Source organism: Hyla sarda, chromosome 12, assembly GCF_029499605.1.
Source record: "Hyla sarda isolate aHylSar1 chromosome 12, aHylSar1.hap1, whole genome shotgun sequence".
In the NCBI taxonomy this organism is placed as follows: domain Eukaryota; kingdom Metazoa; phylum Chordata; class Amphibia; order Anura; family Hylidae; genus Hyla; species Hyla sarda.
Genome location: NC_079200.1, coordinates 39,043,172 through 39,062,310, shown reverse-complemented (window position 1 = coordinate 39,062,310; position 19,139 = coordinate 39,043,172). Strand labels below are relative to the sequence as shown.

Here is a 19,139-nt window from a genome sequence, read left to right as displayed (position 1 = left end):
TGAACAGATATGCAATACCAGATACAGCCACAAGCACATGGATGGCTTTCCTGTTGCATTTCCTGTTGGGTTTTGGTTGGGGTTTGGGGTCACCCACCCACTGATGGCCTGTTGATGGGCTGTTGTATTGATAAGCTATTGATGTAAAGTCCTGGAAAACTTCCTATTATCATTGTAAGGTATGGATACATAGAGCTCTATTACAGAGCTCCAATGCAGCTATTCTATGTGCTTCAAAACAACAAGGTCCAAGGTGACTATGGCATTCTAGTGTTATTTAACTGGATATCAGTGAGGTTGGGGTGACACATTTTTTTTTACGATGAAATCTCTGAAAAAGATCTCTTTCAGAAGACCGCATGTAATAATTCTATCAGGGACTCCAAACACCTTGTGAAACTTAAGGCAGCAAGTAACTATTAAGCTATTCCTTAAAGGAGTACTCCACCCCTAGACATCTCATCCCATATCCAAAGGAAAGGAGATAAAATGGCTGATCGCAGGGGGTTTGGCCGCTGGGACCCCCCACGATCTCCGGGCTGGCACCGCGGCACTCTGAACATGGAAGCTTCAAGCTTCCGTGTTCGTGATGTCACACCACACCCCCTCCATTTATCTCTGTGAGAGCGGGCGTGATGGCTGCATGACCGTCATGCCTACTCCCATTAACATGAATGGAGGGGGCATGATGGCTGTGGTCGCCCATCATCCGGCACAGAGCAGAGTTTGCTCTGTGCATCGGATGGCTGGGGTTCCGCCCCGGAGATAGTGGGGGGTCTCAACAGCCAGATCAGACATCTTATCCCCTATGTCTAGGGGCGGAGTACCCCATTAACTGCTTTCAGTATTGTCTTGAAGGCTGTACAAACCTTTTGCTGTCTAAAGAATTTGCTTCAATGTTTTCAAAATATGAAGGTATACAGTCATAAATGTTGGCACCCCTGAAATTTTTCTAGAAAATGAAGTATTTCTCACAGAAAAGGATTGCAGTAACACGTTTTGCTATACACATGTTTATTCCCTTTGTGTGTATTGGAAATAAACCAAAAAAGGGAGGAAAAAAAGCAAATTGGACATAATGTGACACCAAATTCCGAAAATGGGCTGGACAAAATTATTGGCAAACTTTCAAGATTGTGCAAAAATAAGATTGTTTCAAGCTGGTGATGCTCCTTTAAACTCACAAAAAATCTAACCTGAAAGCAGATAAAAAGAAGAGGAGTTCACTTAGTCTTTGCATTGTGTGTCTGTGTGTGCCACACTAAGCATGGACAACAGAAAGAGGAGAAGAGAACTGTCTGAGGACTTGAGAACCAAAATTGTGATAAAATATCAACAATCTCAAGGTTACAAGTCCATCTCCAGAGATCTAGATTTGCCTCTGTCCACAGTGCGCAACATTATCAAGAAGTTTGCAACCCATGGCACTGTAGCTAATCTCCCTGGGCGTGGACGGAAGAGAAAAATTGAAGAAAGGTGTCAACACAGGATAGTCCGGATGGTGGATAAGCAGCCCCAAACAAGTTCCAAAGTTAGTCAAGCTGCAGGCTCAAGGAGCATCAGTGTCAGCGCGAACTATCTGTCGCCATTTAAATGAAATGAAACACTATGGCAGGAGACCCAGGAGGACCCCACTGCTGACACAGAAACATGAAAAAGCAAGACTACATTTTGCCAAAATGAACTTGAGTAAGCCAAAATCCTTCTTGTGGACAGATGAGACCAAGATTTTTGGTAAAGCACATCATTCTACTGTTTACCGAAAACAGAATAAGGCCTACAAAGAAAAGAACACAGTACCTACAGAGAAATATGGTGGAGGTTCAGTGATGTTTTGGGGTTGTTTTGCTGCCTCTGGCACTGGGTGCCTTGAATGTGTACAAGGCATCATGAAATCTGAGGATTACCAACGGATTTTGGGTCGCACTGTACAGTCCAGTGTCAGAAAGCTGGGTTTGCGTCTGAGATCTTCCAGCAGGACAATTACCCCAAACATCTGTCAAAAAGCCCCCAGAAATGGATGGCAACAAAGCTCTGTTCTCTCCAATTGAACACCTATGGAAAGATCTTAAAATTGCTGTTGGGAAAAGGCGCCTTCCAATAAGAGAAGCACTCAGATGGATCCCTCCAAGGAACAGCACAGGATAAAAGCGACGCACAAGACTTCAAAGGTAAAGTAGTTTATTTACCCGGCATGCAACGCGTTTCGCTGGACAACCAGCTTCTCCTGCACTGCACGGCAGTCTTCTTCATCTGGGCCACAAGCCGTGGTGCATGAGGAGCGTCGTGGCTTCTCTCCTGGCAGCACTTCGGTGCTTCACCTGTGTTGCCAGGAGCGGCTGCCGATCTTCGCCCGTTGAGGGTCATTCCACGCTTTTACCATAGTTGTACTTGGTTGTAGTACAACTATACTCTGTGAGCATTTTTGCTTTTTCCATCTCCTCTTTACAATACGTTTTCACACTAGGAGCACTCTCCTTGTCTATATTTCCAATAAGAGAGACCTGGAGCAGTTTGCAAAGGAAGAGTGGTCCAACATTCCGGCTGAGAGGTGTAAGAAGCTTATTGATGTTTATAGGAAGCGACTGATTTCAGTTATTTTTTCTAAAGGGTGTGCAACCACATAATTAAGCATGCCAATAATTTTGTCCAGCCCATTTTTGGAGTTTGGTGACATTATGTCTAATTTGATTTTTTTTCCTCCCTTTTTTTGGTTTAGTTCCAATACACACAAAGGGAATAAACATGTGTATAGCAAAACATGTGTTACTGCAATTCTTTTCTGTGAGAAATACTTCATTTTCTTGAAATATTTCAGGGATGCCAATATATATATATATATATATATATATATATATATATATATACATACAGTATACCTGTTCTCTATGTAGCTTGTTGTATCTTATATTACACTGGTTTTATCATTGGCTGCAGATGTTTATAGAAAGGGTTGACACATTTTCAGATTATGCTGGCTGAGTGTCTGGACGGCAGTCATTGAAACGGTAAGCAGCTTGTCTAGATGTATAAAATAGATGGGGTCCCATTTGAGTGACAGAAGTTTTGGTTGACCATTGGCAAGATCAACACATGGAATGTGGCAGCTCAATTACTCACCAACCATTCAATAAACATGTGTAACTGCTTGATAAATAATCTGATGTCTACATTCCTGCCCACCCATGATGCAAAGTTTCATTAAGTGACATCACAGTTTATATGATTTTGGCTCTAGAAGGTCACAGGTCTACCACAATGATTTCCAGGTTGTGGAACTTAAGAATGGGGGCACAGAGATTGGCCAGATATTCTACAGAAAAATTAACCTAAAGAATTTTGTAGCTACTATGCTCTGCTAAGTTAGGGTAGAGTCACACATGCCGTATTTTGCTGCTGATTTGCTGCTGTGTATTTTCCTACCCATTTATTTCAATCGGTAGAAAAATATGGCACGTGTGACCCTACAAATAAACTGCATTGGCGGGTGCAGCTGACTTTTCTATTTGATGGCCTTTAGTATTATATTATTCTAGAACCTACGGTCTCAGCCCCACATGCCATTTCTCTAGGGTGTACTAGTAACCAGGGACGTGCACAGGAATTTTGAGGGGCAGGGACTCAATGTGAAAAAAAGGGCACACCCGATCCATATGCAACTCCCTAGACCAGTGTTAACCAAAGCACGGTCCTTAAAGGACAACTGCAGCCAAAATTTAACTTATCCCCTATCCACAGGATAGGGGATAAGTGTTTGATCGTGGGGGGTCCGACTGCTGGGCCCCCCTGCGATCTCCTGTACAAGGCCGCGGCTGTGCCGTGGCTCTCCCGTGCAGGGGGCATGCCGGCCGCAGCATGACGTTGCGGCCGAAATGCCCCCTCCATACATCTCTATGGGAGTGGTGGGGAGGCAGCGTTCATGCCTCCCCGCCTCCCCCATAGAACTGTATGGGGACGGGGCGGGGACGGGGCGTAAACCGTCGAGCTCAGAGCTCGACGCTACGCGCATTAGCGCTCACAATGAGCGCTAATGCGGGCGCCCCATTAGGGAGATCGCGGGGGGTCCGACCGCTGGGGATAGGGGATAAGTTAAATTTGGCTGCAGTTGTCCTTTAAATACCTCCAACAGGTCATTTTATCAGGTGATATAGTTGTAGAGATGCCTGATGCACAGAGCAGAATTATATCACCTGTGAAAGACTAAGGGAATCTTGAAAACATGACCCGTTAGGGGGACTTGAGGACCGCGCTTGGGAAATCTACAGGATAGAGGATAAGTGTTTGACCCCCGCGATCTCCCTAACGGGGCCCCCGCATTAGCACTCAGTGAAAGGTCGACAGTTACGCACAAACGCTGCCTCCCCGCTTCTCCGATTGAACTACATGGAGGAGGTGTGTCAGCCGTGACGTCACGCCGCGGCTGGCACGCCCCCTGCGCGGCAGAGCTGCGGCCCCGTGCACGAGATTGCGGGGGCCCAGTGTTTGGACCCCCCGCGATCAAACACTTATCCCCTTTAACTCCCCATCCACAGCTCCCCCGTTGCACTGATATAGCTTTTCTGTCCTCCGTTCCGGCCTTCTTTCTGCTTCCTGTGCACAGATCGAAACACTGCGATGAACTTATTGCCAGGCGCAGCGATTTCCCGCCTTGACCAGTGATACAATGAGCGCCGTGTCATATAACAGGCCAAGGCTCCTTATATGACATGCGCTCAGCCTATTACCGACCGAGGTGGGACATCACTGTGGCTGGAGATAAGCTCATCGCAGTGTCCTGGTGCTGTCCACACCTCGTGTCACACTGGGTCTGGTGCTACATAAGCTGCATATGGACTATGCTCAGTTCCAGGAGTGGGGAGAAAGGAGCCCTGTTAAAGGGGTACTCTGGTGGAAAACATATTTGTCTTGTCCATAGTGCTCTCTTCTGACACCTGATGCCTGTATCAGGAGAAAATCCCCATTGCAAACCTCTCCTGCTCTGGACAGTTCCTGTCATGGACAGAGGTGTCAGCAGAGAGCAGTGTGGACAGGACAAAAAAGAAATTTAATAATAAAAGAATTTCCTCTGTAGCATACAGCTGCTATATTATTCAATTGCAGTAATTTAGAAATCTGTTTAACTTTCTGGCACCAGTTCTTTAAAAAAAAAAAGAAGTACCCCAGGTATTTAGAAGCCAAATTGGTTCTGCACAATATTTATCATAAGCAACGGAGTTGTGCTTTAAATGTTAACACAAATACAGTGTGAATCCAGCCATTGGGATTTTGCTACAGATTTTTTTGCTGCACATTTTATACTGTGGATTTTGTTATGGAATTAGCAGCAGAAATTCTGCAGCAAAATGGGGGAGATTTATCAAAACCTGTCCAGAGGAAAAGTTGTCCAGTTGCCCATAGCAACCAATCAGATTGCTTCTTTAATTTTTAACAAGGCCTCTGAAAACTGAAAGCAGCGATCTGATTGGAATGGCATTATAGAAAAAAAAAAAAAAAAAGGGCATTAAGGGGCAGGTGCATGAAAAAGCCCCCTTTGAGCCCTATGTGTACACGTCCCTGCTAGTAACATCCTCAACTGTGCTTTATATATGAAGCATAGTGTTTGAATACAGCTTTGGTGGTACCTTGAGGTCATTTTTTCTGAGAAGGGGGTTCTTGGCTTACAAAAGTAGAGGAACACTGGAATAGACAGTATAGTTTTGCAAACTCTATCTATACCAGATCTGTTGATATATGAGGACTGTATATTGAGCAGGGAATCTCTTTAGTAAAAGTTGTGACTGGGCCGCCTCCTAGGGCTGTCTACTATCACCCTCTCCCATAGCCTGATAGATAGGTCCCTCTGGTAAAGAGATGGGGGGAGATTTATCACAACCCTTCCAGAGGAAAAGTTGCTGAGTTGCCCATAGCAACCAATCAGATCGCTTCTTTCATTTTTCAGAGGCCTTTTCAAAAGTGAAAGAAGCAATCTGATTGGTTGCTATGGGCAACTCAGCAACTTTTCCTCTGGACGGGTTTTGATAAATCTCCCCCATGGTGTATGATATTTGGGCTAATTCTTTACTTCCATATTTGCTTGAGGAAACTAGTACCTGTCCCAAATTTACCTCCACCCATAGGAAAGAGATATCAGTAAAACATTGGCTGGCTCTTTAGTAGACATACAGTAGATACTCCGTGTATCATGCAACGTTGTGTCTAATTCAGTCAACTCTACTGTAGAGCAGCCATTATGAGTTGACTATGTTTGGGTCAATATTCTAAAGAACTTTGACTCTTCATTGGATTCCTTTAACTGATGTGTTTATCCTGGAATACCATTGACAACCGATGGCTGAAATCAAACCTGGTGGTTAAAGGGGTACTCCACTGACCAGCGTTCAGAAGTTAGTATTCCGTACACTGTTTTCGCGCTGCAGGAGTCAGCCACGCCCCTCGTGACATCACGTCCAAGCCCCCTCAATGCAAGTCTATGGGAGGGGGAGTGATGGCCGTCACGTCGCCTTCCATAGACTTGCATTGAGGGGGCGGGGCATGACATCACATGGGAGCAGAGATGTGACATCACGGTCGTCACACTACAAATTTGGAGCCTCCAGCGATGTGGAGAGCACACAAAGGTGGGTGCGCAATGACAGATTGTGGGGGGTCCCCAGCGGTGGGACTCCCGCAATCAGACATCTTATCCCCTATCCTTTGGATAGGGGATAAGATGTATTAGTACCCGGAATACCCCTTTAAAGCTGAGGTTAAGATCATAGGCTTTGCTTAAAATGCTTCTACAGATGAGTAGAGTACATTCATATGGTGTCTGGTATATATGGCTTAAATATAAGCTGTAAGCTCTTAAAGATAAGCAGAGTCATGTATGTATGTGAAGAAAGAGGGCACAAAAAACTGGTGGAAATCAGTAGTGCAACCACCGACACTTCCATAAGTATATTAATATAATTTTAGCTTTTATGTGTTTCCCGTAGGGCACATCTGGACGGCCTTTATTACTTGTATTACTTTTATTTGTTTGTAGGCTGTTATTACTATGTTAGAAGTGTGCCGATTCTGCACAAGTGGGATTAAAAGTAAAAATTTAGGAAAGCTTTGGAAAAATTCCCTTATTGAAAAAGTCTTGTCTTATTTTGTGGCAAACAGGAAGACCAAGGCCAGATGGCGGATCACTAGCGCTTTTCTATGTGCTAGAACTCAATGGGCATGACACAATTAAAGGTGCCTACCATAACAGGCCTCTACTTGGCCCAAAATATCCTTATGAAATAGTGACTTGCTTCTTTGCACCATGCTAGAGTAACTTTGATTATGGCATGACTGGTCCACCAGGGTACCATAGATTCCTCTGATGGGCATGACCCAATTGCAGGTACCTTCCAAAACAGATTTTTTCTTAACTCAGAGTACTATTGTGTAACACTGACTTGCTTCTTGTCTCCAGACAAAAAAACTCCACCAGTGTACCAACGGTTCATCCAATGGGAAGATGGTTGACAACCATAGTGTCCAATGGTATTTACCCAGTTTCATGCCCATCGGAGGATTCTTTGTTACCCTGTTTGATGGCAACCATTGTGACCATGTAATGATCCCCATCTTAGGTATTGGGAAACTGTGATCTAAGATGAGACTAAAGTGTACAAAACCACGTCTTATATACTGATACCTTTTTACTTTTTTGGGTGAAAGTTCTCTTTAACTGAAATGTTTCTGTAACAAATAGTATATCTTCACACAGAAACCACCTTAACGTTAGAATAAGGCCTATAATGATTTTGTTTATTTGAGGAAGATCTCGTTTTCCTCGTAAATTGAGTGCGAAGAATCTAAAACTAATGAAAAAGTGCCGGTGCTCGGGGGAATGTAAACATTACATCAGTCTATGATCCCTTCTTTAAACAGCTACATTCGGAGAGCATATGTTGATACTTGATACGGATCATTTATCATAACAAAGATACCACACTTAAGAATTAACAGAGTGTGGGGTCATTATGAAGGGGAAAGTACAGCAGGAAATAGTAGGAACACCCCCTAGCACCATAACCCTGTTAGGGTAGTTGGATGAACCCACAAGATATTAGAAGGTCTATTACCCTATGTGTGTTCAGAGGGGGGGGCAAACCCCAGGGACGCCTATAACCAGCAGAATGAAGCAGCGGTGTCCCATAAATGTTGATACCTTTACTATGTATCAAGGCCCAATGGTACATCAATGCATGTGATTTCTGAAGAGTACATAAGAACAGTGACTCACTTGTATAGGCTGAGCTGCAGTACCAGACACAGCCACACCACATGGATGGCACTGTATCAGTGTCTTGTTTGACCAAAAACTATTCCATCTTAATAAGTATAGGGGATTGAGCCCCTGCCAGACTCCTCTGGTGGTTCATCTCATTTGCTAAGAAATACTTGAGCATGCTAAAATCCAACATGCCCAATACTTCTTTCCCCTAACACATTAGATAGTCAGCAAAAAAAAAGTCCCAAGAGACAGCACTGGACCACTCGGCTGTGCCCGTACCTATCCGGAGGGCCAATCCAGAGTAACAACAATCCAAGAAGAGATGTACAGCACAAGCCGGAGACTCCAATAGCAAAGGAAAGTGACTTTTATTGGTTGCTACCCAGATGCAACGTTTTGGCAAACAAAACTGCCTTTTTCAATGCTTGAAAAAGGCAGTTTTGTTTGCCGAAACGTTGCATCTGGGTAGCAACCAATAAAAGTCACTTTCCTTTGCTATTGGAGTCTCTGGCTTGTGCTGTACATCTCTTCTTGGAACATTAGATAGTCATACAGTCTTTCCAAAATCAGTGGCATGAGTTAGCCTTGAACTTCCATGATAAACTTATCACCAGTTCACCATTGGACCACTTCTGGTAAGAACTAACCACTATATAGCAGGACCATCCCACAAGATCTGTCACTTGAGAAATGCTCTGACCAAGTCTTCTAGTCACCACAATTCTACCCCTGTCAGAGCCTCTCAAATTTGCCCTCTTTAAAGGGGTATTCCAGGATTTTTTTTTATTTGACTATGCTACAGGGGCTGTAAAGTTAGTGTAGTTCATAATATAGTGTCTGTACTGTATGTGACGGTTTTCTCATAATTCTTCTGTGATTTTCACCCCAATATTTATTTTTAACAGCATACAAAATGACTGCTGTCTCAGATTTTTCCCAGGTTGCAATGCGGCCGACTCACTAGTCAGCTGATGACAGGGAGCCTGTCTGCTTCAATGGGTTGAGCAATCGCTTCGTGGGAGAGAGATCAATCTGCAACTAATGCAACAGCTGTAGGCACCCTGATTGAAAACCACAGGTCTTTTGAATGAATGCAGCTCATTTATGTTTCAATGGGTGGGGTGGCAGATGTGTAGGAGGGAGGAAAATGGAATTATGGGATTTGTAGTAAAAAAAAAGAAAATTCAAACAGGAAATACCAGTTCACAAAAAGCTAACCAAGGTGTTATGGTAATCTCTCAGCATAGCCATTTAGCCCCAAGACAAGCGCAGATCCTTCCTAAGCATGTCCATTACTATCTGCCAGGCACGTATTAAAGTCACCTTATGGTGGAGAACCCCTTTAACTGCTTTCAACACATCAGCTTCAAGGACTGACTGATCGCTTACAGCCTAACGTATCCTATCACATGGTAGACACCATCCTCATGAGATTAGCAGTTTTATTTACTTCACCTTTTTATATATATTTAGTATATGTATACACAGTGGGGTTTATTTACTAAGAGAGGAGTGTAGTTTTCTTTGTCAGTTTTAATTCCCAACAGGAATTTCCCCAAGGTATTTACTAATGTTTCCCCACATTTTGCACTTTTCCCTACGTTTTGCTTTTTTTTTTTTACAACTGTTCTGATCTGTCTGGTTTTTACCAGCTCAAATCCACCACATTTTCTGTGGAAACCTTAGTAAATATGTTGGGATTTTTCAAAAGTGTCAGGGACAGGCCTATTTTGTAGGGACCACGCGTCTTTCTCCTGTGGCCACACACCCTTTTCAGGTTATTTTTTTCAAAATGGAGGGTTTCGTTTTTCGTTTACTCAAGAAAAATTAGTCGGTATCACGTTAGGAAACAAACCCCAGTATCTCATATAAGTGAGCTGTACCTCACTGAAGAAATACTGTATATGTTTATACTCGAGTATAAGCCGATCTGAATATAAGCCGAGGCCCCTAATTTCACCCCAAAAACCCAGGAAAAGTAATTGACTCGACTATAAGCCTAGGGTGGGAAAAACATCATCCCCCATGTCATCATCCCCCCCTGTCATCATCCAGACCCCCGTCATTAACACCCCCGTCATTAACACCCCCGACATTAACACCCCCGTCATCATCACCCTGTCATTATCACCCCCGTCATCATCACCCCGTCATCATCTCCCCCCTTCATCATCACCCCGTCATCATCACCCTGTCATCACCCCCCCCCCTTCATCATCACCGCCTTTCAATCCCCTCAGTAGTCTTCAACCTGCGGACCTCCAGATGTTGCAAAACTACAACTCCCAGCATGCTGGGAGTTGTAGTTTTGAAACATCTGGAGGTCCACAGGTTGAAGACCACTGCGCGGGCCTTCATCATCATCCAGATCCCCTTTAGTTTTCTACTCACCTCCCCTCGGTGGGAAGGAAGGGTGAGCTGGTCCGGGCCATCTATGCTGCAGGGACTGTCCGGTGGGGAGGGTTAGTCGTTCCGGGCTGTACATTTTCATCGGGAGGCCCTCTTCTCTGCTAGCTCCGGATCCGGCCCCGGACTAATGACGTTGCCTTGACGACGACGCACAGGGACGTTCATGCACATGAAAGTCCCTGTGCGTCGTCGTCAAGACAACGTCACTAGTCCGGGTCCGGCCCGGAGCGAGCGGAGAAGAGGGCCTCCCAGTGTAAATGTACAGCCCGGAACAACTAACCCTCCCCACCGGACAGTCCCTGCAGCATAGATGGCCCGGACCAGCTCACCCTTCCTTCCCACCGAGGGGAGGTGAGTAGAAAACTAAAGGGGGTCTGGATGATGAAGAAGGCCCGCGCAGTGGTCTTCAACCTGCAGACCTCCAGATGTTTCAAAACTACAACTCCCAGCATGCCCGGACAGCCGATAGCTGTCCGGGCATGCTGGGAGTTGTAGTTTTGCAACATCTGGAGGTCTGCAGGTTGAAGGCCACTGATGAAGGGATTGACAGGCGGAGAGTTCACACTAGTATAAGCTGAGGTGGGGTGCTTTCAGTACGAAAAATCATGCTGAAAAACTCAGCTTATACTCGGGTATATACGGTAACACTCTGCTACCATATGAAGTAGTGAGGGCACAGCCTGTATAACTGTGTTTAATGTTGTTGTCCCCTCAAAATAATCAACAGACAGCCATTAATGCCTAAACTTTGGCAACAAAAGTGATTGGAAAAGTCCAAATTTGCCCCAATTAGCCCTGATGTCATGTGACGCATTAGTATGATAGTTTCAGGTGTGAATGAGGGGCAGGTTTGTTAAATTTGGTGTTATCGCTCTCACACTTTCTAATACCGGTCACTGGAAGTTCAAGGCCTGTTTTATGATATCAGTATGAGATACTGTGTGTATATATATATATATATATATATATATATATATATATATATATGTGTGTGTATGGAGAAATCCTGCAGCACTCCAATCAGTGTGAAAAAATTGTGCAAGTGCATTTATTCAATCATAGAGAAAATAAAACAAAGTTCTACGCCCCAGCTGCCTTACTCAGACTCTTCTAAGCATCTGTGTGAGGCAGCTGGAACGGCTCAATGTATTTCTCTTGCTGTATGATGGAATAAACACACTTGTACGATTTTTCACACGGATTGGAGTGCTGCAAAATTTCTTTACTTGTATACATTGGTTCTAGATCAAGGATCCTCCTACCTGCACTTTTTGTATATATTTTCTATAAAATTGTGTGCTGTCATCCTGGACTACATATATATATATATATATCTACATCTATATACCGTATATATATATATATATATATATATATATATATATATATATATATATATATTGCTGCGACTTTTGCTGTTGGACGCTAGCAGCTGTCATGAGCTCAAGTGGCACTCAGGGGTAACAATGGGGCCCCTAAGATCTATAAGCCTCAGCATTTGTCACTGCTGCTAATACTAGTCCTCTGCTGTTGGGGAGATGCCAGGAGAAAGCAGACAGGATTTAATGTGTTATATCATAATCCGATGGAACGGAAACCAACTAAGTTCCGAGGATTCAGGAGATGGATCCTGTATAACCAGGGTCAGGCTGGTCCATCAGAAAGGTTCCTTAGGTTGGAGCAGGTTTCCAGGTAATAGGGTTGTACAGGGCCGGCCATACACATGAGATGTTGGCTTCTTGTTTGACTGATCATTGTCTCTCTATTCCCACATGCACATGAATACTCGGCTTAGCTGAGCGTTCATGTGTTCAAAATTGAGAGAGGGGACACAGGGTGCCCTAAGAGCTCTGCAGTAACACATTCAGGTAACATGAACTATTATGGATCATGTAGTCTACCCTTACATTACATGTAGCTGCCCATTCCATGAGGATGAGTGATGTCCCCCTTTGGGCATTAGGGCCCAACCACCAATGAGCTCCACCTGTGAATGTAATGGCATGCATCTCTCTAGGGCAGTGCTTCTCCGAGGCACACTGGATGGGAAACTGCTCTAGACTTTTTGGGGGGTTCTATACCATCCTCATTGAGGAGAGCACAGCTTCAGGAACAGTGGACCATTGGATTGTGGAGTCCATGGTTACGGATTCTGAAAATAGAAAGGGGAGAAGTCATCCCAGGTGATCCCACAGGGAGGAGGGGGAGGAGGAGAATGGCCTCTTACCAAAGTTGGTTGTTTAACATACACAACAATGGGAAGCACATGTGTAATAGATTCTGACTGCAGCCGTCCTGTCAAGATATGGCTTCAAATAGGTAAAGACTTTAGTAAAAGGCAGGATTAGCCGGTGCTGTCCAGAACCAAACAAATGGATCCACAGATACTTCAAGTGAGCAACTTTATTGTAACAAACATGCAACGCGTTTTGCTGTGCATGTGCAGCTTCACCAGTCATCATGATGATGAAGCTGCCTGTTCATGCTTGATGAAGCTGCACTTGCACAGCGAAACGCGTTGCATGTTTGTTACAATAAAGCTGCTCACTTGAAGTATCCATGGATCCATTCGTTTTGTTCCGGACAGCGCCGGCTAATCCTTCCTTTTCCTGAAGTCCTTACCTATTTGATGGTTATGGATTCTGGAATGGTGCTGGATCCAGGAGATAACCATAGCTGACCACTACATATACTACATACTATATTAGGTACAGACAATCTGGTTCCGATTGATTCCAAGAGTGCACGGCGCACAGGACCACCTAATGGGAGGAGATAAACCAAAGTAATTATTGAAAAAAATAAAAACAAAAAGAGGAGATTTATCAAAACTTGTGCAGAGGAACAGTGGATGAGTTGCCCATCGCAACCAATCAGATTCAAGCTTTCATTTTGCTATAGGCAACTACTCCACTAATCTATCTCCTATCTATCAATCTATCTCCTATCTATCTATCTCATATCTATCTATCTATCTATCTATCTCATATCTATCTATCTATCTATCTCCTATCTATCTCCTATCTATCTATCTCCTATCCATCTATCTCCTATCCATCTATCTCATAGCTATCTATCTATCTATCTATCTATCTCATATCTATCTATCTCTCTCATATCTATCTATCTATCTATCTCATATCTATCTATCTATCTATCTCATATCCATCTATCTATCTCATATCTCCCTTTCTCCTATCTATCTATCTATCTATCTATCTATCTCCTATCTATCTATCTATCTATCTCATATCTATCTATCTATCTCTCTATCTCCTATCTATCTCTCTATCTATCTATCTATCTCATATCTATCTATCTATCTCATATCCATCTATCTATCTCATATCTCCCTTTCTCCTATCTATCTATCTATCTCCTATCTATCTATCTATCTCATATCTATCTATCTATCTATCTCTCTATCTCCTATCTATCTCTCTATCTATCTATCTCTCTATCTATCTATCTCATATCTATCTATCTATCTCTCTATCTCCTATCTATCTCTCTATCTATCTATCTATCTATCTCATATCTATCTATCTATCTATCTCTCTATCTCCTATCTATCTCTCTATCTATCTATCTCTCTATCTATCTATCTCATATCTATCTATCTATCTCTCTATCTCCTATCTATCTCTCTATCTATCTATCTATCTATCTATCTATCTCATATCTATCTATCTATCTAGCTCATATCTATCTATCTATCTATCTATCTATCTCATATCTATCTATCTATCTCATATCTATCTATCTATCTCATATTTATCTATCTCATATCTATCTATCTATTTATCTTTCTATCTATCCGTACATCTATGCATCATCTATCTCATAACTCACTTAGTATTAAAGGGGTATTCCAGGAAAAAAAAATATTTTTATATATCAACTAGCTCCAGAAAGTTAAACAGATTTGTAAATTACTACTATTAAAAAGTCTTAATCCTTCTAATAATTATCAGCTGCTGTAGTTGAGTTGTTCTGTCTGGCAACGGTGCTCTCTGCTGACATCTCTGCTTGTCTCGGGAACTGCACAGACAAGAAGAGGTTTGCTATGGGGATTTTCTTCTACTCTGGACAGTTCCCGAGACACGTGTCATCAGAGAGCACTTAGACAGAAAAGAACAACTCAACTTCAGCAGCTCATAAGTACTGAAAGGATTACGATTTTTTTTTTTTAATAGAAGTAATATACAAATCTGTTTCACTTTCTGGAGCCCTTTAACCTCTTATTGTTTGTGTATGTAGTATCTTTAGTCACATGCAAAACTTGACACATCTGGGCTCCACTGCAAAATCTGGAGCAGGGCCCCTACCTACCGTGTGCCATTTATAATACTATTATCCTCCTCAGACACAAAGGCTCATGTGAGACCTCTACTCCTGTCACACCCAGGCCCTTGTGTCTGAGGGGGCTGCCGTGCACCTCTACCCCATAAGAAGACACAGTATTATAAATCACACATGGTAGACATGGGGCCCTGTTACAGATTTTGCATTGGGACTAGTGATGAACGGCATTGCCCATATTCAAATTTGCGATATTTCGTGAATATATAGACGAATATTCACATATGTGAATATTCGCATATTCAAGGAAGAAAACAGTGAGGGGGGAGGGGGCAACTTTACTATTGGTTGCTAGGGATGTTGTTGATAACCTCTGACAAGTGTATTTGCATCATTCTAATTGGCCCACAAGTGAAACGAAGGAATATGCAAATATTCACATGTGTGCAAATGCGGAAAAAAAGCGAATATTTGCAATTTTGAATATATAGCGAATATAATCGCAATATTTGCGAATTCGAAAATGTGCGATATTCGCGATAAAAATTTTAATATTCGCGCCCAACACTAATTGGGAACCAGAAGTTATGGCCGCACAGTGCAGTCATACAACAGCCAGGATACGCAGTGGTCACAGGTGGTCAGGGACACATCTACCTGCACTAATGGCTCAGCCATCTACGTGAGGATGCTATTAAGACATGGCCGGCTGGGTGAGGGGAGGGGTAAGGATATTGGAAACCACTATATACGCTATAAAGTCATTTGTGTATATTTATTACCATGCTGAGTGTGGGGAAAAAGAAGCAGCCTGACTATTGATAAGCTGTCCAGTGTCTGATGGCAGATTAGTCGGGTCTATTAGCAGTCTCGGGCATCAGATGATGGCTCAATGACTGGAAACACTCCTACTACTAGGAAGGCCATCGGCCCACGTCAGTTGTCATGTCCCCCTCCCTTCCATATAGTTTATGGTATATGGACCACTATAGGATTACCTTTATTGTGGAGCTATTTAAATGGTTGCACTGAATTAGAAAACATGGCTGCTTTCTCCTAGAAGCATCATCACATCGGTCCATGGTTGTGTCTGGTAACAGCTCACCCCTTTTGAAGTGACGAAGGCAGATCTCAGGGCTCAAGTCCTGCAGGAACTCATGGGAACGGAGTTCCCGCAATTGTTCCACAGCAGTAACGCAGTTCCCATTAGCAGGAGTCCTGCAGGACCAGCCCTTGAAGGGGTACTCCGCCCCTAAGATGTCAGATCGTGGGGGGTCCCGCTGCTAAGGACCCCCGCGATCTCGGGTGTGGCACCCCAGACATCCGGTGCACGGAGCGAGCTTCGCTCCGTGCCGGATGACTGGAGATGCGGGGCAGAGGCTCATGACATTTCAGTAATGCCCCCTCAATGCAAGTCTATGGGAGGGGGTGTGATGGCCATCATGCCCCCTCCCATAGACTTGCATTGAGGGGCCATGACCGTGACGTCACGAGCCTCCGGTGCTGCACCCAATGCTCTAAACGAATGCCAGGTGCAGCAGAGAGAACGTGGGGGTCCCCAGAATCGGGACCCCCCGGATCAGACATCTTATCCCCTATCCTTTGGATAGGGGATAAGATGTCTAGTATCCCTTTAACTGGAAATTTTGGAGTTCCCACACTTTTTTCCCCAGGACTTGACCCCTGGCAGATCTACAATACCCCAAACAACCTGAGGATAGGAGCTGCGCTGTTTTTGGGAAAATTCATGACTTTCGAATCCTTTACAAACCCTTTAAGACAGAGCTTCCCAACTAGGATGCCTCCAGCTGTTGAAAAACTACAACTCCCAACATGCCCGGACAGCCAAAGGCTGGGAGTTGTAGTTTTGCAACAGCTGGAGGCACCCTGGTTGGGAAGCACTGCTTTAAGAAGTGGCTCAAATAGCTATTCCCTTATCAAAGGACATGTTCGGAATTGTCCCTTTTTACCAAATCACCACAGGTTGCCCAGACACGGGAGACCACTGATCTGATCTCTACTATACAGAACCCCTGGTGGGTCAGAGATGGGGGGGTGAGAATCTTGGCTTACATGTTCCTCTAATGCTGGACAAGCTCCAAGTTCTTTGAAGTTGTAAAATTCCTTCTTTCAGCTGCGGAACATTTCCCATTTGGTGGAGGTGCTGACAAGCCGGGTACCGAGCATCACCCCCTGTAATGCAGTTTCATGGAGGATTTTTTCTGAACAAACATTTCCATTATCACTAGAGCAGTGTTTCCCAACCAGATTGCCTCCAGCTGTTGCAAAACTACAACTCCCAGCATGCCCGGACAGCCTTTGGCTGTCTGGGCAAGTTGGGAGTTGTAGTTTTGCAACAGCTGGAGGCACCCTGGTTGGGAAACACTGCATTAGAGTTAGGAGTTTGTTGATTTTAGGATATAGTTGACTCCTCCAATGGTCTATAAAATATGACTATGCTGCCACTCACTACAAGGGGACACATGGGGAAAATGATCTTCTGATCAGGGGTCTCACTAATATCATACCACATAATACAACCATTCCAACACATATGGGCAATAGAAGACTGACTTCTACAACACATAATAGCACCGTATAGTGGTCAAACAACATTTTCTTAAAGAGGCAATGTATCACTGCTAGACAGCTTCCATATAATACTGCTAATAATGTCATAGGTAAGAATGTGTACAAATGATAGATAGATAGATAGATAGATAGATAGATAGATAGATAGATAGAGAGATATGCGATAGATAGATATGGGATAGATAGATATGCGATAGATAGATAGATATGAGATAGATAGATGGATGGATATGATATAGATAGAAAGATGATAGATAGGTAGAGAGATAGATATGAGATAGGTAGAGATATAGATAGAGAGATAGATAGATGATAGATAGATAGATATGAGATATATAGATAGATATGAGATATATATTAGATAGATATGAGATAGCTAGATATGAGATATATAGATATGAGATAGATAGATAGATAGATATGAGATAGATAGATAGATAGATAGATATGAGATAGATAGATAGATATTAGATAGATAGATATGCGATAGATAGATATGCGATAGATAGATAGATATGAGATAGATAGATAGATAGATAGATAGATATGAGATAGATAGATAGATAGATATTAGATTGATAGATATGAGATAGATAGATAGATAGATAGATAGATATGAGATAGATAGATATGAAATAGATATGAGATACATAGAGAGAGAGATATGAGATATATAGATAGATATGAGATAGATAGATAGATATTAGAGAGATAGATATGAGATATATAGATATTAGATAGATAGATAGATAGATAGATAGATAGATATGAGAGGTAGATATGAAATAGATAGATAGATATGAGATAGATAGATAGATAGATAGATATGAGATACATAGATTGATATGGGATAGACAGATAGATATGAGAGATAGATAGAAACAGTAGATAGATATGAGATAGATAGATATGAGATACATAGATAGATAGATAGATATGAGATAGATAGAAACAGTAGATAGATAGGAGATAGATCGATAGATAGATATATAGATAGATATGAGATAGATAGATATGAGATAGATAGATAGATAGAAACAGTAGATAGATAGATAGATAGATAGATATATAGATAGATATGAGATAGATAGATAGATAGATATGAGATAGATAGATGCAATAGGTGAAATGATTAATGAATAATAAAATAAATAAAATGTAATTAATAAAATAAAACAATACAAACAAATAAAGGAGAAAATGATGTTTCAATTTGATTTTTGTCTCTCTACAGTTGTTGGCGGGGGCTGAAGATTGCCCCACGGGTCAGTACACCAAGAGTGGAGAATGCTGTAAAGCCTGCGGATCTGGAGAGGGTGTCGCACAACCATGTGGGGTGAACCAGACTGTCTGTGAACCCTGCCTTGACAGTAAGTAGCGTCAGACTAATCGTACACATTTCTATCTATACTTGATCTATTATTAATGCTCTGCAGCTCTGTTTGCTCTTTACGTCTAAACTTCTAGGCCCTACATAGAACAGGATGGGTTTGTTTGTCTGTGTACATGACTTTATTCGATATCTTTGCTGAATTAAAGGGGTTAAGTCGGCAGCTGCGCCCCAGACCTAGGCACCGCACTGCCC

At 42.8% G+C, this 19,139-nt stretch overlaps 1 protein-coding gene across 1 annotated transcript in view; it reads left to right on the top strand.

Moving 5' to 3' along the window:
• Positions 1–19,139, top strand: part of NGFR (nerve growth factor receptor) — a 92,392-nt gene that overhangs the window by 27,466 nt on the left and 45,787 nt on the right. Inside the window, exon 2 of the mRNA XM_056548640.1 lies at positions 18,789–18,924. Within this exon, the coding sequence (XP_056404615.1) occupies positions 18,789–18,924 (136 nt within the window). The remainder of the gene's footprint in view (positions 1–18,788; positions 18,925–19,139) is intronic.